The sequence below is a fragment of the Parambassis ranga genome, chromosome 13, assembly GCF_900634625.1.
Source record: "Parambassis ranga chromosome 13, fParRan2.1, whole genome shotgun sequence".
In the NCBI taxonomy this organism is placed as follows: Eukaryota; Metazoa; Chordata; class Actinopteri; family Ambassidae; genus Parambassis; species Parambassis ranga.
Window position 1 is genome coordinate 1,566,570 of NC_041033.1, and position 24,084 is coordinate 1,590,653.

Sequence of the window (24,084 nt, forward strand, 5' to 3'; positions counted from 1 at the left end):
TTATTAGGCCAATTAACAGGTTTGCATATCTTGCTATCATTAAAAAGTAATATAAAGTATAATGAAAAGAAAACTGCCTTTGGAAAATCTGTTGACCTCTACTCAACATCACTCAGGACATGTAGCTCATGCAGAGGCTACGGAATGAATACCAAATAAATTTGAATTCAATAAATCCAAATGATGTGACGTGGCTTACTCTATAAACTGACCTCTTATTGGTGGTTTTAGAACACCACTGCAGTCGGGTCAAAACACCAATGCATGTAAATAAGTTGAGAATTTGAGAATATATCAACATTTGTCTGTACTTTTCTTTAGCTAAAATAACATAGTTAGCAGCAATATGTAGCATTACGAAAATTTGATTTGTTGGCCCTAAAAATATAACATGGCTGGTAGGACATCCACCTCTGTGTGTAAGAACTCTGGTCCAAGAGGAAGAAAGAGGAGGAAGAGGAGGAGGGCAGATAAACAATAATCCAAAGCCTGCAGCTGGATTTGATGCAGGGGAATCACACTAATCATCTGCAGATGTACACGGCATAAATCTGACAAATGGGCTTCCACACGCACACGCTGTCAACAAGGCACGCAGGTCTATTGTGTTAACTATTTCAGACAGCAGAGGCGTAGGAGGAACCAGCACACATGACATGGATATTTACTGCATGTAAAGTATGTAAACAGAACCACAGGCACATTTGAAAAGCATTAACATTCACAACATGGTGATAACGTGGAAGGGAACAGCATGAGCATTTGATATCTGGCCAGCGCACTCACATATGGCAGCCTTGACACAAATTGGTAACATGCAGTGTGAAGACTCGGCTTTAAAGGAGCAGCTCAACGTTTTAGCAACATTCCCTTTGTAGTCAGCTCACAATAAGACATGTGACCTCAGAAGCAGTTGACTTTAACACAATGTAGCAATTGATCAACAACAGCTGTTCACAATGGCAGATGCAGAAAACTCTCTGTCTATGCACATCACAGGACAAACATGCATATGATTTTATCTGCTAACATTCAGGAAGCTGCATAGAACTCTAACTAAAAAATGAAAGGACAGGATGAGGTATAACTGTGGTACCTTGTCTGTAGTTTCCATCTCTGTTTGTGGTCAGACACATTTTTCCAACCAATCCGCATAAAAAGAAACTCTCTCTCCTTCCACAACTTACAGCACAAATGTTTTCCGTTGGAGTCACTCTAGACAACATGACGAATTGCTGAAGGTTTATTCTTTCTGTGCATTCTCCTTTGCCCTTTTGGGTTTCCCTCGAACAAATGGAAAAGCAATCTATGCCTTACACAGACCCAACATGGATTATCAGAGAGACTCTCAGCATTTCAAGTAAGAGAAACCCTGTGACCCACCAGGAAAATCCATCATAGAAGCACAACTTTAAGGACATCTAACAGCCAAATCATCATCTAAATCACAGTGATATTTTACACACAACACATGACATTTTAATGTCAGTTAACACTCAGTCCTGACTATTTAGGGTCCATTAAGTAGGCAGATTTCTGTCCTTAGGTGTTGTCTGCTGATGTACAAATCACTGCTTTATGAGACCTGAGACACACACAACAAATGCATATGGCACAAACTATGCAGGTGACATCTCTGTGGTTTGATTCAGATCAATACTGTCATGGCCTAAGACTATTTTCAGAGGATCACCTACAGTAACCACTGAGCAGTTCCCTGTCCCCCTCTGACCTCTGACCTCTCTCTCACACTCTGTAGGTTTCTCTGCCTCCATATACTACGATCATAGCCTGTACTGCTCTGCTTTCAGACTTTCCACTAGATTTTGGAGCTTGGCTGCAGGGACTTGCTCCTATTCAGCCACAAGACATTAGTGAAGGCCCACACTAATGGTGGGCAATAAGCTCCGGCTCACAATCAGCATTCCAGTTCAACCTAAAGATATTGATGGGGTTGAGGTCAGGGCTCTAAAAATGCCAGTTAAGTTATTTCACACCAGACTGGGAAATACATTTCTTTAACTTGTTTTAGCATTAACAATAACAAGAAAGCCCAGCAAACTTAACTTGAGAATTACTGTAGTGCATGTGAAAAAGTTGTATAAAAGTATTTTGTCTCTCCAGAGGGAGCTTTATAAAATTCAGATAAACTGTCTGAGGACATAACCTGATGTAATTTGAAACAATGCCATTTGGATCTGAGAATTGAAAAGTAAAAACATCTGGGAGTGTGTCGACTGAAAGAACCTCTGTTGCCCACTGCTCTTCTGGGCTTGAGGGTCTAGCTACAGTAGCCAGGCTCAATCTCTGACTCCTCTGTCTGCTGTCCAGTTGCACAGTGGGTAATGTAAATGCCAGGCACAGACAAGAATCCACAGAATGAAAATGTCTCTTGTTCTGCTGCATCACTTTTCAGCAGGACTTAAATGGCTTAGCCTGATGTCCACATACATTCAGCCTTATGTGCAGACTCAGACCTACACCAGCCTAATTTTAAGGTAAACTTGAATGTTTAACTAGCAGGAAAACTGTCCTCAGAATACCCCTGAGAACGGAGGTCTTTTATTTGGAAGTATTTAGCATGGACAATAACAGCCTCCATGCTTAAACAGATGATGTTTCAGGAAAATAACCAGATACCTGGAAAGAGTTCTGTGTTGTGTGCAGGGAAGCAACCAATCAGCCAGAACTGTTTGGATAGCAGTCCAACAGAGGGGAGGTCAGGCTTGGAAAAACACACACCGCCCGTCAGTGAACAGACATTCTTCAGTCAGTCTGGATCACCACTGAAATACTAATCCAACTGTGAACAAAGTGCACCCTCTTCCAACTGTATTCTCATACCAGCAATGCTTATAATAAAAAAGTATTTCAGTCTAGCAGCAGCAGACTGCTCACAGTTCACCATCAACTCCTCACAGGAGAGAATTTCACACTAATGGAAGCCACAGCCTCTCTTTTCCTCAACTCAGAGGTCTCACAGTGTGAATGTGTAGTCACCATCTTCGAGGTGGTCTTGATGATTTACATCAAGAATAATTTAGCAGTGTCTTACAATAGTGCTATTATATCTTTTTGAAGTTAGCACATTTTTATTGTCAAATTCAACACACCTACAAGGCCCCAAATCAGCCCGAGGACCTTGAAACGTCAGCTTCCACAGCATAAAATAAAACGGTTACATCCTTCTCCAGACATACAATATGTTCCCAAAGAGCAAGGCTGAGCAGCATATCACCTGATAGCTGGAGGAAAAGCATTTAATAAAACATATTCTGTTCCAAAAATAGCCCGAGATATCAGGAGGGTTAGACGTCTGGCAAGGACATCATCACTACAACATCACAGAAGACAGTGCTAATGCACCAGCACCAGGTTTATGTAATGTTAAGAGGGGGTCAGCCACTAATGGTAAGGTTGGTGGTTCAGTCTCTGAATCTTTATCCTGCCTGCAGCTCACACATGGAAAACACAAACAGGCTAAAGATGACCTTCTCCTGGCTGCAAGAACTGTAGAGCCCTTCTGGCCATATAATGTTACACTCCTAAAAGTGTTAGCGGCTAAAAACAGACAGTTTTCAAATGGAACGGCTAAATCTCATTTTTGGTATCTGAGGCTGTGATTTAACAGTCAGCTAATCTGAGCCTTGTGTCTGGTCAAGCATCCATCTGGTATGTATGTTTTAGTATTAATATTGAGATGATGTTATTATCTCACTAATAGTGAGATAATGCTGAATTGTTTAATCCAAACAACTACTACTAATTTAAAAATTAAATTACTACTTTAATTTCACACCACACAGGGTGGTATTCTTATTTAATCTCAGCACAAAAACATTTTATTTAACTAAAACTGAGGTTCTTCTGGTTAAAAGAGAACATACTGATGAACATGTTGCTTCGCACTTACTCGTCTGGTGTTGTCCAGTACTTTGGGGTCTGGCCGTCCATAGTTTGGGGGGTTGGCGTGTGGGTCGTAGCCCAGCCTAGAGAGCATGGGAGCGATGACGGCCATGTCCCTCACGACGTCAGCTGGGATCTTCCCAACCCACTTGGACAAGGCCTCCACATTGACCGGCTTGATGACCTGGTCTGTGGACCTCTCCACCCTGACAAGACACAGAAACATTTTGTTTTTAGTTCATTTGTTGCAAATTTTACTCAATCTCTAAAACATATAAAATGTAAAATATCTTTGGTTTAAATTGCAGGCAGACCAATTTATCAAAATTATATTTGGCCATGGCGACACTGAATCAGGCTAAGACCCTTTCGTGGCAGGTAATCGGTGCACAATGTTCGATCTTAGCTCAGCTTGTCCCCATATGACCAGTCCATCACTCAGTCCTGTTCTGGGAGCATCTGATTGGTTGTAACTTAATCAAAGTAACTTAATGAAGCTGGAGGATGGCATCAAGTTTATGAAGGTGTACATAAGCTCTCCTCAAAATGGTTAACCAAAGCAAAAGGACCTAAAAGATTCCTGACAAAGCACCACTGTACATTACATCACAGCTCCAAATAACACTGACTGAATGTATGTCAATCTTTACATGCTTAACACTGTAGTGATGTCTGTCATTTCTTAGCTTATTTTTTGGAACACACATTATGTAGAAAAATGACTCTAGAAATTCTGAAATGATTTGACAAAATATTTCATGAAAAGAATTAAATTAAATTAAAACCGTTGGACATGAATTATGTATTGAGCAACTCTAAACTTCACTGCTATTGTTCTACAGTTAGACTTGATTTAAGCGTTAAGTTGTTCAAATTAAACACACTGGACATAACAACTCAAAGAAATACAAAGTCAAAAGGCATGAGGCCACTCGTTTCCCTTAAATTTGGTGTAAAATTAAATGATTCCAGACAGTATGAGGTCATTCAGAATCACAGTAGGTCCAGTCCAACACACAGGCAGACTGATTTTGTGAATCTACTCTGATGTTTTGATTTTCCCCAGGCAGCCAGTATGAAGAGCAGGACGTTCATGCTAAAACAAACGCCTCCTCTGGTGCACTGAAACAAAAAAGCCACTTCTTTATTATCCCCCTGGCAGCCTTGTTACTAGTTTCCAGGTTTCTCCCACACATATCTATGTGCAGTCCAAGCACCCCTATCCCCATGTCTCCTGCCTGACTCTATACTTCAATACAGCAATTCACTTCCCTCTAATCCATTTACTTTGCAATTGAATCTTTACACTGTATGGGTATAGTCTCCTGCATGATTAATAGAGTGAGCTGGTTTTGTCTTCTCAGGAGGATGGTGGAGATGGTTTCTGAGAGACGGGCCGTGATCCAAATATCCACTCTGCAACAAATGGGTAGGGAATCACTTTAGGTAACTCCATCAAGACCCAGGAGGCCGCTAAGTGTTGACATGGAACATAAACTGATAAAGACAGAGCGAGGTGGACGCAGCTGAGCTTCACCATCATGTTAGATGCAGTCTACCTTATTGACAAAAGAACTGAAGATCTCTCCACCAACACTTAATAATTCATATTCTAGTCAGATCCCAAGCCCAAGCACTGCCAAAGCAGACTTTCATAAAAATAAAATCCATCATTTTTCTAAATATGTATTATTATATGAATGACATTAGGTTTTTGTCAACACTACTCCTAATCAAGCCACACCTTTTTAGGCACTTTCCCACAGAAAAACAAATGAAACTGATAAACCTGAAATTTAATCCCAAATTAATTGAGTGAGCAAGGATTGAACGGGACAGCACCATTTGTAAAAATAAATAAATAAATAGCCTAGTGGTTATGGTGCAGTTTTAGTCGCTGCTATATAAGGTAATCTGGTCTATCACTTTAATATCTGCTCAACTATAATAGTATGAGCCTTGAATATTACTAACCTCCAAAATGTAGGCACACAGACAGGAGTTCAAAGGCCAGATACAGAGACTCCACAGCACAATAAACTGAGGCTAACTATACACAGGCTTAAATATCCCATCTGTTTTGATTTACAATTGATGGCAACCTTAAATCATTTGCACACTGATGAACAAGTGATGCATGCCCAATCCCTCTCTCAGTTTTAAATGAGATATGACAACAAAAAACCTTTCCGCCCATCACATGACCACTTCCCTTCAGGCTGATGTTCTTAATGGCCTCCAGCTTGTCAATTATTCATTGCTGCGCCTCCTTTACCCAAGGTGGTGTTCTGTATCACCAACGGCTGATAAGAGAGAATCGGATAGAGACATCAAGATTGCAAATAGGATGGAGAGTTAGGGAGGAGGGCTGGGGTGGCTCTCTGTTCTGGGATAAGTAATGGAGTAAGTCTCTCAGCTAGGCAGGGCCTCCACTAAATCAAGGTCAGGTAATTGATGTTAATGCTAAGGCAAGGTCCCGTTCTGGGGCCTGGCTGCCCACTGATCGAGATTTTCATGTAGATAGAGACCCTGTGCTGCAGGGGAGCGGGAGTGCTAGTGGTTCCAGTATTCAGCCAGGTGTCATGGGGGTTGACTTTAATGCACTGTGGGCAAAGTACTTGAGAGGAGGTGGGGCAAAATGTTTATGATGGTAAAAGGTAGCTGCCCCGAAGGCTACTTGTGGCTCGCCTCCTCTTCCAACAAATTGTATCAGGGCCCATTTAGGAGAAAGGCATGACGTTGGACCAAAGCCCGAAACAGCAGACATGTAGAGTGTACTAAATGAAAAATAGACACAAAGTGAAAACCTTTAAGACCGCATTACTAAGCACATAAAGTTCTACATTAGAGGTCTATTCGATTACAAAAAAGGACTAGTCCAGCCCACATTTCGCAACATAAGCTCTTTTCTGATATTCATTTTCACACATTCAAATGATAAAAGCATATTAAGGTTTATCTTACTCATGTTATATGTATTTATCTGCATTGTATTTGCCTTTACATGTCTATGTATAAAACAAACAAGCTGTGAGAGCAGGGAGCCCGGCTTATATGGTGCTGATTTGTCTATTTGCAAGGTTTTGTAGAGCCTGATCGTAGAGGATCATTTCATGAGCTACATATTCAACAAATAAATGAAATCAGAAAAGTCAACATCAGCATCTGTGTATGCAGCCTGCCTTTACCAGAATAAAATACTACAGCATCGTGTGAACAGTCAACTCTCTTTCTTTTATCATAGAGCTGTGGTAGTAAATGAATCATCTGACACAGGCTGAAGAGCCTACAGGTAGTGCTGTTTACATCTGTAGGCGTCTTGGACATAGTCCCTCAGGGTGCCTGCAAACAGTGGACAGGACAAATCTATGTCTCCATGCTTATCTTCACAGATCTATAGTTCAGGTCCCTGTTCATTAATATTGGATGGAAATCAATTTGTGGAGCGGTGACGTGTGCACTAAATAACCATAGGTCTGCATCTGGATCCCTCTTATCATTCCTAGTGTGGATATTCTGTCTATTTTGGATCCTTGTGTTCTTTCCATTTCAAGACTACAGTTGTGCTAAGCAAAAGGCTTAACCCTCTGCCCCAGTTTCACTCAAACAGGACCACTAAAGACAATTTTTGTCTGGACACAACTGATACTGAGTGTGTTATGAGAGACAAGGACACTGTGGCCTTGCGGAGAACCTCAAGGGTCCTTGCCACTGTATCGTAGCAGTGTGCTGTTATGGTAGCAGAAGAGCTGAAGAACACTTGTCTCCATGGCATCTTGGCCTTAAACCACACATACTTGAAAGCCTGCTTTAGAGGATTAAATATTTAAAGATTCATGTGGTTTATTTTGTGTTATGTTTGATATATGTTTAAAGAAAATAAAAATCACAAGTTACGAGAATATTGTAAAAAGCTGTTACTATAAAATGCCACTGTTATCAAGAAGGGTGACTGTGTTGATGCCCTGCAGGTTGGAAAGCAAAGATTATATTGTGTGCATGCTGATTACATCTCACTTAATCAAACAAGGCTGTTGTTGCAGCTAAACACAGCGTAAATCTGGGTTTTGTCAACATGTTTTGTAACATATGGACAATCATATATTTTTTGTCACACCTAAACAACTTGAAGCTTGAAGCAGAATGTGTCTGCCTTTCGACTGTGAGTTGGGACCAAAGTCTGAGTGAATGAAAATGGATGATATCATAAAAAGAAATAAGCCAAGCATGTTCTATTAGATCAAAATCTCTGAAAATCAAGGGTTTTCTTAGGTCTGTGGCAGCTGTGGATTTGACTCAAGTTTCCCCGTCTCCCTTTATGGTCCCCTTATTTTTCCCATGACCTCATCAACCACAACAAAAGAAGAATAAAGGAGCTTTTTGCCGTTCATGGGTCAATATATTACCAATAAGGAGTTAGCAATTGTGTAATTACATTCATTAACATGAAGAATGTCTTAATGTGTTCTAAGCCTGGACTCAGTCTTATGTAGTTTCAGGTTTAAGACCCTGTTTCAACCCTGACAAGTAGCATAGGTTAGCTTATACAAGTAGAGTCCTGGAGAGAAAATCCCACTGCTCTGAAGCTAGAGGGAAAGGGCTGGAAATAAAATTCTGGTTTAAGTTGATTTATCATAGGAGCTGTGTTGAGATTAGCTGCCATAAAGATTTCACCTTATCTGTCAATCCATCTCTGTACTTCTTGCTTTATAAAAGCAGAAAGTTTGCCTTTTATATTACCACATACATATAGATAATTCCATAATGAACTGGTTTGATTTATATCAAGACAGCTTCCCAAAAGTGCACTGAGTTGCTTAACTTTGTTCTACATTATCACCCTTGCTTCTAATGTTTTTTTTTTAATCATAGTTATCAGATTAAAAAAAATGTAGCAAACGGTGAACTGCAAGAGGAAATCAATTTCTCTTACACTCAAAATTATCTCTAGGCGCTTCACAGACCCAGAGCCTACAGAGCCTAATCTACAGTCACTTCTTACTGCAGAGGAAGTGGAATGGGTTCATAAAGAGGTTCAATAAGGGCAAACGGCATTAATTAGAAAACTATCTTTGGATGCAAAGATTTTAATAAAAACCACAAGTGCAGACAGTTTGACACAATATGGGCCAAATGTCTCCAGAGAACATGGAGTGAGTTCTAGTGCTACGTGGCAAGAAGAGGGTGGTAGCCGAGGGGAACAGAAGTGTGTGGGGTTGGGATAGACAGATGTGAAGAATGGGGTTGCACCCTTCCAGTGTTTTCGCAACAACTTCCAGAGGCATTCCTCCCAAATCACTAAAACCAAAACAAGCCTGACCAGCAGGGCTATTAGAGAAGCCTGCTTACAGTACAGTAGTGCAGACATAATCTCATTCATTTTAGTTCACTAATGAGTAGCTTCCTTACTGAGCACAGCTGCAAAATGTTTATTTCCAAATGAAATATAATGATGGAAAGTCTGGAGGCTTTGTAAAAACATGGGATGGATACATTTCAAGGCCAGGGGTGCACGCTTATTTTTTTAAAGTGTGCAGAAACTTAGATGATATAGAAAGTTGTCCTTGACTATGATGTGACACAATGCTTACCTACATGTCATTTTCCTCAAAGGTTAAAAGCCATGCTTTCCCTCCACTTTAGTAGTTATAAGAAGGAATGCCAAAGCTCATTTCTATTGCAGTGAGAATGTGATATATGGCAAGCCAAGAATACCATGTGAAGCTTGTGGGTCCTGCACAAATCACATCACATACTTATTTGTCAATGTCAAAGAGCAAAGAGAAAAAAAAACACATGAGTCACGGGGTGATGTAGATATAGATGATGATTCACTCTGACCTCACTCATAGTAACCGCTTTAAAACACGTCCACTGCCCCAAAGGTTTTTTTTTTTTTAAATCATGTGTTTTTAAGACCAATGAACCAGACATACACAATGACAATAACCACAGTGACGTTACACTCTCTCTGAACAACTGCAGCACCTGCAAAATGTATCAAATGATTTTTTTATAAACTGAATACATTTCCAAAACATCTCAACAACAAAGTGACCATCCTGTCCTTGCCTCCTTTCAAAATAAAATAAGAAAAGTATATATTGGAGATAGATGGGTGGGGCTAGGAAAAGGAAATGTAGGAGCTGTCACATTACTTACTTTGAGAGAGATACTCCTCCAGCTTTCCCAATGAGCTCCTCATGGTGAAGGACAGCATCATTCCAAGGAATGTCAAGGAATTTTAGCAGTGTCCTCATCCATTTCTCAGGATGGAGGACTAACTGTTCATAGTGCACAGGTAGACATTTGTCTGCTGCGTCCAGGCACTGAGTGTACATTGTCTCAATGGCCCGATTCCACTTGGTCAGGCAGTCCCGGTAGCTGCCTAGATCAAAGCCTGCTATGGTCACCTTCCGTGAGATCATGGAGTGGACTGAGGCCCTGCCATCACGAATCATGAGTACAAACTTGGCACGGGGAAAGATCTTGGCCAGGTAAGAAAGCGACTTCAGTGCAAAAGGGTCCTTATTGCAGAGGAAGTTGGCAGGCTCACCATGTTTGACAATGATTTCCAGCAGGAAGGCCTGCATGGCGGCGTCCAGCACCTCATCTGTCACACCGGCCTCGTCCAGGCGCATCTTCTCTCTGCCCGAGCGACTCCACATCTGCTTCATGGCCAGGATGCGCGGGATGACGCGGGTTTCTTCACCACAGCGCACCTCTGGGTGGGCGTCAAGCATAGCGCGCATTAGTGTAGTCCCACTGCGGGGTACTCCACCGATAAAGATGAGTGGCATGTCTTTGTTGTAAACAAAAGGCGTGCTGAGATTCTGGCCTGTCCTTAAAGTGGTCCGCATGCTGCCTCCCAGCGCTGACAAAGGCAGGATTCCACCCGGCTGGCTGCGCTCCTCTATGCGATGGTGGCACTCCATGGCATGGCGGCCCAGGTAGAAGACAGTGACCGAGCTGATGACCAGACAGGCCACCAGCAAGTTCTGTTTTAACTTGCCAATCATGTTGTAGGCCACAGACAGGAGAGGACAATATCACCACAGGGGCAATTTAGGGGGAGGGATGGGAAATAGGAACTGTAGGATAATTAAGGTTCCCACCCTTTATGGTTGTTTGCTGGGACCCGGGCATGGATCAAGCTCTCTGGTGCACAACAGGCGTCGAGTCCCCAGCTCCATGAGGCCTGCACTGTGGCACAATAAAACAGAAAACACAGTTAGCTATGATTTTACACCTGAGCAACATAATTCAAAATTTAAAACAAAACTAATCTCCACATGTCAGGTACCAAGACCCTTCAGTGTCATTGCTGTGTGCACATCACAACGTCTCAGAGCAAATCTACAGAGACGCAATCTGGCAGTGAGACTGATCGGCACATTCTCTTTATATGACAGGCCTTTTGATCTGAGGCAACATTATTCTACAATGTTACTTTGCAGAGAGCTTTGAATCACAAAACTGACACAGAACAGCTTCAAACACAATTATGACAATGGAGATGCCACAAGGAAAACTAAACGGGTTCTGTTGTTTTATGGAGAATTCAAAGCTCACTGAGAGATGAATGACTAAGACTTGCTGCTGACAACTGATTCAGAATGTAAAACAACACATCTTTGCATTTAACAAAGGAAAGCTCAATTTTTTTATCTTGCTAGACGTCGCTCTGGCTTTTATTCTGTAATAGTGCATATCATCAATGACATTTAGGCCTCAGCCGCTAATTTTGATACAGCTAAGCAGATAAACTAATTCTGTAGATACGGCAATGTGTGCAGAAACACACAAACTGTACATAAAGTCTACAGACTGCAGTGGCTGGCAGCTTTCTTTTGTTGGGAAGTGAATGCTGCAGGCTTAGTGTGGCTTATTTGTTGAAGGGTTTCTCTGGGCTGGCCACATTCACCTTCCTGTATTAACAACCTGGGTGAGGGGTGGAGTGGGGCTACACGGTGCAGTGTAGGGCTGCAGCTTAGGGTAAATAATTAATTACTAATTAATGTGCAACTGTGTGACAATGAAGATTTGTATACTATTTGTATACTTATTTGATATTTGCTGGTCAACACACTGTTTTTAATTACAAAAACACATTTAAAAAGCTCAAGTATATATTTTTTTTCCGAAGGTTAGCAGCAAGCATCAATAACTAACCAACAAACCAAATCATACAGTTTTTGCCTTAGGAAGTTATTACATATGCACAGATAGTAAAGAGGAAGCCTAAAGAGGAATTACTAGCAGCTGAACCACGCTGGTATGTTGACGGAAGTTAGAAATGTTCAGGTGCTGCTTTGTGAGAATATAGTCGAGAACAGAACAGAAATTCACTTTCTGTTAATACGCATTGCCAGTAGAACCCTGTGTGAATAAGCAGGTGAATAGAGAATAGAATATACTTTATTCCTAAGAGTACTTAGGAATTTTGTTCCGCTCATTTTGCATCCCCCCTATCTAACTTTAGATAGATAGACTTTAGATGAAATTGGTTTCATAATATGGTGGCATGCACCTTTAGGTGCTTGTAGAGAGACACTGAAAAACATTCCTTCTCTTGAAATATGTTGCCCTTCACATCAACCTGACCAGGTATTACAGCCACATACCTTTAACTTAAGTAAGATCCACTTAACCACGTAAACAAGGAAGCTAGGATTTAAACGTTTAGGTCTCCTGGCAGTAAACATTTTAACTAAGCTGCAGGGAGCAGCTTTTCCCTCAAGCACTAAGCTAAGGAAAAGCACCCCTGAGTGCTCTGAGTGACAAGGATGATGAGCGACTGGAGTTATTTGGTGTGGTTTTTGAGCATTCTCTGGGTGCTCCCCTTTCACTAACCCCACAGTTTGTATTAGGAGTTTGTTAGCCACTGCTCTTTAGCTGAGTACTAGAATGTCGCTAAAAATGAAGGGGAAGAGTAGACAAGGGACAACACTAAAGCATAATTGCTTCTGAGTAAAATCTTCTAACTGCACAATAAGTGCAGAGGAAATCCAATCACCCCATTTGCTCTGTTGTGTGTTTACACACATTCCACATCACAAGAGTGAGATGGTTAACAGGCTCTGTCAGCATCATTCTGCAGCAGTGCCACAGCAGGGGCTCTGACATCACTATGTGACAGGCTGCTGTTCGTCACAGCACAGCACTGAACCCACCAACTCCTTGTTCATGTATCTGTGCTGTTTGGATCTTGTATGGGCAAAGCACCACAAGATGACACAAGACACTGTCATCTGCTCAACCATGGAGTGTTTTATTAGAGGCTTTCTTTATACCCAGAAAACACACACCTGCAGAATTCACAGTTAATGTTTTAGGAATATGTAAACAGGTCTGAAGACATACATAAAGATTGCAAGGTCTTTACAGCTATGTTTAGAAATCTTTTCTATCTGTGGAAGCACACTTCATATTGGGCAGACAGCTTCTACTGCTGACCAAGGCAGAAATCAACATTTTCCATCTGTGCCCAGCCCTGACACAAAACCACACACTGACTAAAGCTTGTTAAAAACTCCATGAGAACATAGAAATTTGTTCATTTACTTGAGATGTCAAGAACAAAGTTCGTTGTGGCCAAGACTTTTTATACTTTACAAGAAATGTGTGTGCAGAAGTGCTGATATGGCCCTCCCACTGCAGCACACATCGCGTGCGCACTTCAAAACACGGTTTTGAATGCTGTTAAACAACAGCAAGAACAGCAGCTTAGGCAAGCATGATTGAAGTGGAGGAGGAGGTAAATTTGTTGCTACTATTTGGGATTTCACGGTTTCGTTTGTTTGCCCAAATATCTTTTTACCTGAATGAGGAATGTTAACGAGCCAGTAATGTTCAGGGATGCTCATAGCATGATAATAGATTTGAGAATTGCTGTGACAGACAGCAATGTTTGACCTGTGTGGATTCTGTGCACCTGAAGCAGCTTTTCTGCATTTTTTCTCCACATTCACTACGCCCACTCTGAAAAATCCAACCAATCCCACAATACTCCTTCGACACGACCAAGAAAAAAGTTTTGCCCACACGATTTGTCGAGAACAAGCTGCGAGACGTCCCAGCAAGAACAAATTTCTCTGTTTCCGTAGAGTATGTAACAAACTTAAGAAATACAAAACTTGAGGGCAACAAAAGTGAACATAGCATACTGACCGAAGCTATCTGCAGGTTTGGATGGAAAGACCTGACCCCAGCTACTAGCTAATAAAGCCTATTTTTGTGGTTGTCATGGTGCTTAAGTTGATTTTTATTCTCTTTTAAACATTAATATTACACATAACAAAAACAACAATTGTACTGTGCTAAGTTTGCATCACGGTCACAGAGTAATCACAATAACAAGCCCCATGTTAAAGGCAACAATACAGAAAAATGACGCAACCAGCACGGGCTGGTCTGGATGCTCCAGTATGTCTGAGGTGTCTTTTCTTGCCCCATTTGAGCAGCTAACTAAAGAGATCAGCTCCTCTGATGCATCTGCAGCTGACACTAAAGCATCTTCTAAGCAAAGAGGCTGAGACGGACCGCGGAGTGAAAACATTGAAAGGTACATGTCAGCGCGTTTCACTGAGATCTACTCGGATTCTCTGCACTTCATCACAGTATTGATGCAGGTTATAAAGATCATACTTGGATGTGGGAATAAAGCAGCACGGACAAGAAATGATCCAGGCCGTGTGGATGCGTAGAACCCGCTTAGAGACGGGGAAGCGCACAGCGCGCCCTCGCTGTCTGATATGTTCAGTGAGATCCTAAATGCCTGAAAATATAATAGAAGGCTAATCTGTTCTGATTTACTACATATGATCAGATTTATGTTTCTGCTGGACATTTCAAAAATGTTTATTTATGCACCTGCCCTATTTAAATAAAATGCACACATAATGTACACAAGACAAGTTATTTTATATTATATTGTGCATTGTTTGAATGTGCTAAATAAATATGTTCATAATTTTGTAATTGCTTTATTCTAAACATTAATATTAAGCTGTGCGTTTGCAATGCCTTGATTTTAGTGAGGTTAGTACACAGTCATAGCCATAAATGCGATGGTAATAATTGGTATAAGTTTTTCAGGCGTTTTGTTTTTTCAGCCTTGGTTTTCTCATTTTCAGTTTTCGGTTTCAACCAAGAATTTCCATTCCGGTGCATCCCTAGTTTTAGTTTTTAATTTTATTAGATCCTTGGGATTTAATAAAATTAAAGGTATGGGATTTGTCTGATTGAAGCAAACATTAACCAACTCCATTCACAATTACAAATAAATTACAAACAGGACCATATTATTTTGTACTGATCTGGAGTCTGTTTATCCAGGTTAGGACTGATCAGGCCTGGCCAATGCTTCACTCACCATCTGTTTCCCCTCTCACACCCTGTTGCCAGGTTCGTTTCTGTGGGTTAGTCATGTCTAATGAGCCAAGTTACTGTTTGGTTTTAAGCAAACATCCTCAACTGTTAAATCGTTAAACAACAAAACATTACAGCTAATCTTTGCATTAGCCTCCCTGTGAAAGGGACCTCATGCAGGACTAAGCTGCAAATAAAAGTTCTTTGTGTGTTGTGACAAATGACTGTAGACAATAGTGTAAACAAAAGGCTTTGCAATGCAGCATCTGATGTTGTGCATTTCTTTCCTTACTTTTTTTTGTTGTTCTTTTCCTTCAGCCCACCCACACGGTCTCACATCTCTGTGTCTTTTCTCCTTGGTGATTCAGTGTTAAAGGGAGGAGGGGACGTGCCAGGCTGCCAACACCTTTAGTCTATTAGTGGGAGTACAGAAGGGGCCTGCTGTTTCCCCAAGGCTGATTCAGCTGCACTTAAAGGGAAAGTCCAACCCTCTGATTCACTTTTATAGTTTGATATTATCAACCTGGAAAGTCTCACTAAGGTTCAACATCATCTTTTAAAGAAGACCCTGGTCATGAAAAACAACTGCAAACCCTACAAGGTAAGAAACCTGCCCTACTTTGGACAGAATACAGGAGTCTAACAAAGACCTTGATAAACTTTTACTCACCCTTGTTCTCAGATACTGTCAGTGGACATTTAAAATTGCTACAAAATGCACTGCGTTGTATTACCCACAGGTGACTACTGAAATGTGTGCTTATCTCATTTTACTTAAATAGTATGCAGTTGACAAAGAGACAAGATTAGGCCAAATAGAGCCAGTATGGAGTCTTAATGCCATTTCAAAGAAAGATTTAAAGAGCATTTCCTGTTTACATTCCTCACAGAGAAGGACACGCCTCAAGGATGCCAGAAGCCTACACTGGTATAATAGTTTCATCATAGGCATTACTTGAGCTAAATGATGGACTGTTAATTGAATGGGATACGGCCAGATACCCAATTGTTCTGCAGAACTGAACCCCTCATTCTAGTTAGATGATTTAGATCTCATTAGGCCAATTTTGTGTGTATGACAATAAAAACCTGGTAAATCAGGGATTTGAGATACTGTCTCCTCAGAGGTAAGGCAGCCTGACTGATAAACTATGAGATTTAAAACAGTGTCACGTTACACCTTACACCAAGGCGTAAATGTGTTTGCGTTTAATTAATTGCGGCTCTTCTATCTTGTTACTGATATTTTATCCTCCTCGCAGGATATTTTCCCCATTGATCTGTTAGGGGAAGCAGTGGAGCCTGAGCGGGCTCTCTGTAGAGTAACGGTGAAACCAAACCACATCAAACACTTAATAATGACGGCCACTCTGCACTTCATGGTGCCCTGGTTTGAGAGGTTCGCAGTAGTAAAAACGAGAAACCAGGATTTTCTACATCATTTCTCCTCTGACTTAGCTTGATAAGTACGCCAGGTTAAAAGGTTTCTACCATTAAACGTTCCAATGATCAGTAGATGAGTGATCAGTCCATCTGTCACAGCCAAAGATAGTTCAGCCAGTGCAAGCAAAGGTCAAATCTTGTCAGAAGCTGAACATACAAAGGTTGCTGCTTCTGTTACATATGAGTGTACTCTGGCAACAAAAATTCAAACAACTGACCATTTTATAATCCACAAATAATTGCTGTCATTCAAACCTCTGTCGATTCCTTACACACACTGCTCAGCAACACAACATAACTATTTACATGCAGACAGCTACATTGTAGTTTGGATCTTGGTGTGTCTGGAAGAAGGAGGAACATTACATCTGGTAAATAAGTTACTAAAACAGGTTTTTAGTACCTGATATTAATGACATTGTGTACAAAGTGCCACTTTCACATAGAGACTGATGTTTCAGTGCAGTTAGCTAAATGCCGAACAAGCTATAAAATGTAGACTTTTCTCTAGCCTGTGTCATTTCCAGCTTTGTGTGCCTAAACTTTAGCATTGATGCCCACAGTCTTCCACCGTTATCCTGAAGTCATTACTGAAAAATGACCACCATTTAGCTTTCAATCAGATCTGGCACATTCCTGAACTTTCCCACAGCTACAGGATCAATCAGCAGGATCCTGGCCATTACCCTGTCCATGACCTCTTGCCCTTAGGCTCTGTCATAAATCTGATGTTATGAACAAACCCCATTAACATCTAGCTAGACCATAATACAGGGAAAAGAGATGACATTCTAGCCCGAGCATTCATTCAACAGTCTCAGTTTCTTCGTCTTAATACAGGGTTACTGTACCCCTGGGACCAGGTATTATTAGGGGTGGAGCGGTTCAGGAAAAATATCCGAGCTGTTCAGTACATGTGTTTCGGTTCGGGGCGAGTGTTCTGTTCGGTTCTGGACATGCGCATCAAGTAATGCAGGGAGGCATTTTTACCACACCACAGAGACGAGTGTTGCCAGCTTGGCTTCTCTCGTGCTAAATTTGGTGACGTTCCCAACCTTTTTTTGTCTTGGCAGTGACTCTCTGGTGACTTTTGGAGACTGACGTGAAATCCTTCTGCAGTCAGGCTACTGTCCTCGACAAGCAGCGGCCGTGAGCTCCTGCCCCGCCTCAGCGCATTTACAAGTGGTCAGTCTCTGTAGCTTCACGCAGCAGGTTCAGCTGCAGGCGGAGCAGAGAGACCCACAGCACTCTGTGTCCAATCGTGCGCAAAGCTGCCGCAGGTCCTGTCATGGCTTACAGAGCGGGATGTAAATAGCATATTTCAATGACAAAAATAAAATAAAAAAACGAGCATCAGCACCGTTAGCTTAGCCTAGCGTAGTCATAGAGTTCAGTCTATCCAACTAGCATGTGATGAGCAACAGTAGACAAAACAACACACGTTCTCTGTCCGACGGTGTGTGTCTGTGCACACGTGTCTGTGTGTACACACATCGGGCCTCTGTGCGCAGACAGCAGCGCTGAATTCTAAACGCACAACCATGCAGAGACAGAAATGACATACTGCCGTGCAAATAAGATAAATAACATGAGCTGTTCAGTTTGGTTAATAAAGGACCAAGGTGTAGACCTGTTCTATAGTAAAAGTTATCTTAAATGGCTTCTGTTATGATCTGGTGCTATATAGAAATTAAAAAGAAATGAAATTGACTTGACCTGATATAATGATGGAGAAACACTGAACTGATTCTTAAATATGGTGAGTGTTGGATGAACAGGCTGTGTATTTTATGCTCATCTGGTATTTCCAGAGTGTTAAAAGTAGAGAAAACCTCAACATTGTGAACCGAACTGAACCGAAAACCGTGACCTCAGAACCGTGATACGAACCGAACCGTGGATTTGGTTCCCCTAGGTATTATCTACAGGGATTACATTGCAAATAAACAAACATAGTGATCCCCATCCCCCAGTATTTGTAGAAAACTTAAATCCACCTTGGATTCCTGGAAATTCATTTGATTACACACAGGTCTGTCACACTGTTTATGACCTGCTGGGACTTTTCTTGTGCATGTTGCAGAATGGATGTTGTGCAATTAACGCTGAGGCAACCTGACATGTCTTCAGACATGTAAAAAACATCCCTCTGGCAATATCCATCTCTTAATGTTTGTTTAATCTCTGGGCAACAGACAAATATTTATCTTGTTTGGCATGAACAGTCAGGCTAAATATTTGCACCAAATAAATGAGGTGTATGTTATGCCTGTTTCTTTTTCCACATAAAAGACACCCACCCTTGCATTCACAGGCAGAGAAATAAAGACTTACATAGGGAGTGGCTGCTTTATTTGCTAACAGCATTAGATTACCTTGTTCCAAACCATAATGACAAACTGCCCTGCTGACTTCTAACATGGAAAGCACTAATTCTAACAGGCTGCAAAATAAAAACTCAATACATGATAAATACACGTCACTCAGGTGGGTGAATATGACACGTCCTGTAATGTGATATGAAATTACACAAAGAAGGGAAGAAAGGAACAGCACTGGGAAGTTTGCTCTTAGCTGAAGGGTCAGTATGCACAAAAACTATTAACTACAAAAAAAACCTATTTCATAAAGAGCTCAGAAGTTATAATGACCAAAATTACTATTACTACAAAGATTAAGATAAACAAATACATAAAAATAAATCTGATCTACACATAGAGATGTGTTACAGGTAACTGTGGGTCACAGGATAAGTAACTGGACTACAGATCACAAGAACTCTTTGTGAGGCTCCGAGTATCAAACAGGTTGACTGGCTGATCCAGCTTCCGGTCAGAAGGGTTTTAAACAGAACACTTGTTTATGTGAATATGAAGAAACATTGTCTAGGCTTAAGAAAAATCAGCTTACTGGGAACCCTGGGAATGCTTTAATCCAGTTCATACCTTCATGTGATGTTTCCCATCACGTGTGGATTTATTTGTTGCAGTAACAAAAACAACCAAGATTTCACAAACTAGATGTCCAATTCTGATCATTATATCAGTCGTTATAATGCTTCATAAAGTTGCCTCGGCAAAAAAAAAAAACTTACATCAATTTGGTACATCTGTAATACGCCAGTATTGACCAAAGCACTGTGTTTATATGTGCATGTAAACATAATTTATGATGCATCAAGTATTACAAGCTGAGACTGCAGAGTATAAACAGTGTGGGTTGATCTTAATCATAGCATTAATCACCCTAACTAGACATTCCAATAGGCCAGAGAGAGAGTATGGAGTCACAGTCACAACAATATATGGGTCTCTGCCATACATCCTTAAAGGATTACACATTTGTAGCCTCTGTTTTACACACAGAAGGGCCACATTAATCCAGAGATGCAATGGTCAAATAAAGATCCATGTAGTGGCTATATTTAGCAAAGAAACGAATACATCTACATTCAAAAAATGTATAAAACAGAGACAATGTTGGCTCATGGGCTTTACTAAATCGTGATGGATGAATCCATCCCCTATTAAATCTGTTCTCAACTGACAACAATTAGGATTACTTATGTGTTGAATTTAATTTGTCACACACTGATGGCAGATCCATGGGAAGACTCTGCAAACTAATGTATACATCATTTCCTTCTAACTTCACAAGTCTGAAGATGTTTATCACCACACTGCCTCTGCAACATGTTCCAGCTTCCTCTATTGTGAGTTCACAGTGGAAGCATTCACACTTCATATTGCAGCAGCTCTGTTTGCATACATCTAAACATGCTACACCGTTCACAGCAATCAATTTCAATGTCCTCTGTTAAAGCAATGCAATGCTGAGGTAAATCAACTTCACTTCTTGCAGCTGACAGCTATACAGATGTATGCAGAGGGTTTAAACAATGAATGGCACTTCACTAATCAGTAAAGTGTTTGGCAGAGGAGTAAATCTGCCAGTGACACGGCACCATGTGTACTCTATGTACTCTATGCATTTGTTAGAAGAGGAGATCAGAGTAAAGCTCATGTATGTCAAAAGCATGAAAAGGTTTTCTGAAACGAGACACAATCTGGGTTGCTCTGGCTTCTTTCTGATACTCACAGGAGTATGCAAATATTTTTCCGTTTCTAGCAAACAGGTTTTACAACAAGTCATACATCCTTTACTGCGACTTTTTAACATATTGTCATATTTCCTTTGTATTATCTGAGACATAAAAACTGAGATCACTGGTCTGTTGGAGTATCCATAATCTGACTGTTCTGTGTCAGGATTGTTTTACAATGCCACAACATATCCAACATATGGACAAGACATAGCACAATGTGATGACGATGGATTATCTGGCACATTTTGGGTCTCAAGTTGGTCACAGACCACCACACTGTTGTGTAATAAACACAAACCTATGGCAGCGTGGGACTAGAACATTATACTCAAAATATAAAATGCTGAGTAAGCATTATAACTTTGGACATTGATCACCAGCACAGAGCTAAACCTGTCATACCCCTTTGACAGAGAGGAAAATGTGAGATCATAACTACATTGCTTTGCATAATTGAAAAAAATCACTATTATTTCATTACAAATTTAATTTGTTTAGCAAACAAAGCAACAAAGCCCTATGTTGCAGTGATTGGAACCAGATAATGTTTGGCATTTTGTTTGGAAAAAGGCATTAATGAATCAAAATGTTCCTAAAAATATAAATGTATCATTATCCTTTTACAACTGAGAACTTACACTCAACGCTGTGTTTTGAGGTTTCTACAATCTGTTTCAACATATTCAGGCATTTCATCATGTTTGCAGTGCTTCTGTTTTCCAGAACATTAGCCTTCTGAATGTCAGTGAAGTAACTCTGTCGTGTAAGCACTAAGCAGAGCATCACCACCACCACTACTACTTCTCTGTTCTTTTAAATCAGAACTAGACAGGGCTGCTTGCATGCAGTTACACTGCATTTGCACTACAGAACCCACAATAAAAGCTCCATTCTTTGCTCAAGTCACCAGGGAAACCTGACCAATGTGTGGGTGGTCACCACACTTCCTGCGCTCAAGTGTTCCTTAACACTTCTCATCAATAGCTGTGTTTTCTGTTTCCCACCAAAGAAACCGAAATCACCCTTTTAATACAGCAAAAACTAAAACGAGTAAATCTATGACTGGTAAGCTACTGGCAGCTCTATCAATGAACTGAGATTTATCACTGAGCTGTTTCACATTGAGTGACGGGGCTGTAGCCACATCTTTGCATCATCAGCATTACTAATCTGGGAAGTTTGATAAATGCAGGCCCCTACGTCAGTAAGTCCTTGAGCAGCAAGGACTCTTTGAAAGAGCTACATAAATACGGACCCTGCCCCGCAGTTGAAGCCATGGCTGTGCTCAGCGGGCAGACAGCTGCTGGCCTGAATGTAAGAATTGTGATGCTGCAGTGGGTGTTCTTTTCAGACACGGAAATGAGACTATAAGTGAGCTGGAGTCCAACTGATCCAGCTCTGCAGCTGTGGAGGCCAAACCAACGAGAACAGCCAGCATTGAGAAATAGTCTGAATTCTGAACTGGACTTCAGTCTTCAGGCGCCCCCTTCCAAAGACCACCTGCACACAGCAGATGTGCTACTAAAACACTAAGACACTGGTATACTATTATGGCCAGTGTAAACTTTAAATATTTTAAATATGAAACCTTGTAAGCCTGAAAGTATTTAAGTATTTAGATTTAAGCCTCTTTCCCCGAGGCGAGAATGTCCTATATTCTATTAAATCTGTAATAGACAATCATTTATATCAGTAATGTGGGATATAATCGTTTTGAAAAACAACATCACTGTCTGTAAATTACAGGGACGTGAAGTACGATTGTCCACTTGATCGGAATTGTGTTTTTCAGGTCCACAACATGAGACAAATCTATCTTCTTTAACCACAACATGTCACCAATACAGCCACATCTTCATATTAGGCTCAGGCTGCTCTGCATGAGCATGACCACTATGATTACCTCAGACAGGAGGATCTTTTTCCACTCCTGGCAGCACTCACAGGCCAAAACACTTACATATGTAACCCCAACACATTCCATTATCCATTAATGCACAACCTCAAAACCAAACTATTAAAATATTGCAATTAAATGTTGCCTCTGTTATCAACAAAGAGGCACAGTTCAGTCAGTGTCACGGTCTTAATGGTTAAATCTGCGAGCCTATTTAAAATAAGCATCACATGTGAACTTCAGACCTGGTCCACAGCGCTCCTCACCGCAGCGCATTTAACACAGTGACAGTGGACACGTTGAAGCAGAATATCCCTGGACGCGCACAGCTTGGGTGGAAGTGTTGCCCTCAAGATCCGTCAAATGTCTTCGGTGCTCTTCAAGGTGTGTGACCTTAGCGCGTTTCACAGGATCAAGGAAGGTTTGAGATACAGCTGTGCACGTCCTCCCCTGATGGCGGCACGTAACGCACGACTTGTCTCGTCCACACGTATTTATTTGACATGGGCTTAATTTGTTGTGATTATATCAGCCGGGGTCATTTCCCCCCGCGTTACATGTATTTAACGTGCCAAACACCAGCAATTATGTAACCTCCATTTAAAAGGAAGACCGGTTATGTTAACGCCAGGAAAACGACGGTTGTTCAAGCCTCCTCCGCCAAAAATGTGAGTTTAATTGTCGCAGCTTCTGAGCTAAAGGGAAGGAGAGAAGAGGGACATTACAACAACAACACAGCACCAAAGAAACCTACCTAACGCTGCGGATACGGCGCAGGAAACTCGCGTTACACGGTGAGAAAACCTCCGCCAAATCCAGTGCCAAAGTCCAGGCAGTCCCGCCGTCCTCCGGACTCACTTTCTGGACATTTTCTACGTACATAGACCGAGTGAGGCGCACAGTGGACGGGCTTGTTGCGCTGCTGGTAGACTGAAGGCGAGCGCTGCCAACCAGCCTGCTGCGACTGGGCTGCTCGACTGGTGTTGAAAGGCGAACTGTGATTGGTTTAGAATTCATAGAGGCTTGTGTGTTAGCGCTGCTGATTGGCGCAAACGGTACAGGGCGGAACTACATAACATTTAAAAGCACAGTACATTTTTGTGGACTTGAAAGGAACAGCCATTGAACACGTCTCTTCTCTAGGCAGTGCTATGGGAACATTGGAAATATTGAATACATGTATTATAATATCAATGTGCACTCAAACTCTCTGCACCCACAACTTTTTGACCCAAAGAGATCATTGTAGCATGCAAACAGAAAGTAAAGAAAGCACTACGACAGAAACAAGCATACTGTTTTGCATATCAGAGATTAGCTTTGGGTGTTGTTCCAAACAGCAACATTCATGTGAACTCAACAA

The 24,084-nt window shown here is 41.2% G+C and overlaps 1 protein-coding gene across 5 annotated transcripts in view; it reads right to left on the reverse strand.

Annotated features, from left to right (window-relative positions):
• The window catches only part of tpst1 (tyrosylprotein sulfotransferase 1), a 30,564-nt gene extending 6,866 nt beyond the window's left edge, over positions 1-23,698 (reverse strand). For 4 of the 5 annotated variants that reach the window (XM_028419421.1, XM_028419420.1, XM_028419418.1 and 1 more), the window contains exons 1-3: positions 23,476-23,698; positions 10,069-11,109; positions 3,914-4,112 (exon numbers count right to left, since the gene is read on the reverse strand). In XM_028419421.1, the coding sequence (XP_028275222.1) occupies positions 3,914-4,112; positions 10,069-10,925 (1,056 nt within the window). In that variant the 5' untranslated portion in view covers positions 10,926-11,109; positions 23,476-23,698. Of the gene's footprint in view, positions 1-3,913; positions 4,113-10,068; positions 11,110-23,475 lie in introns of those variants that run through there. The other variant, XM_028419417.1, reaches the window with a different exon arrangement.
• Positions 23,699-24,084: the final 386 nt, after the last annotated feature.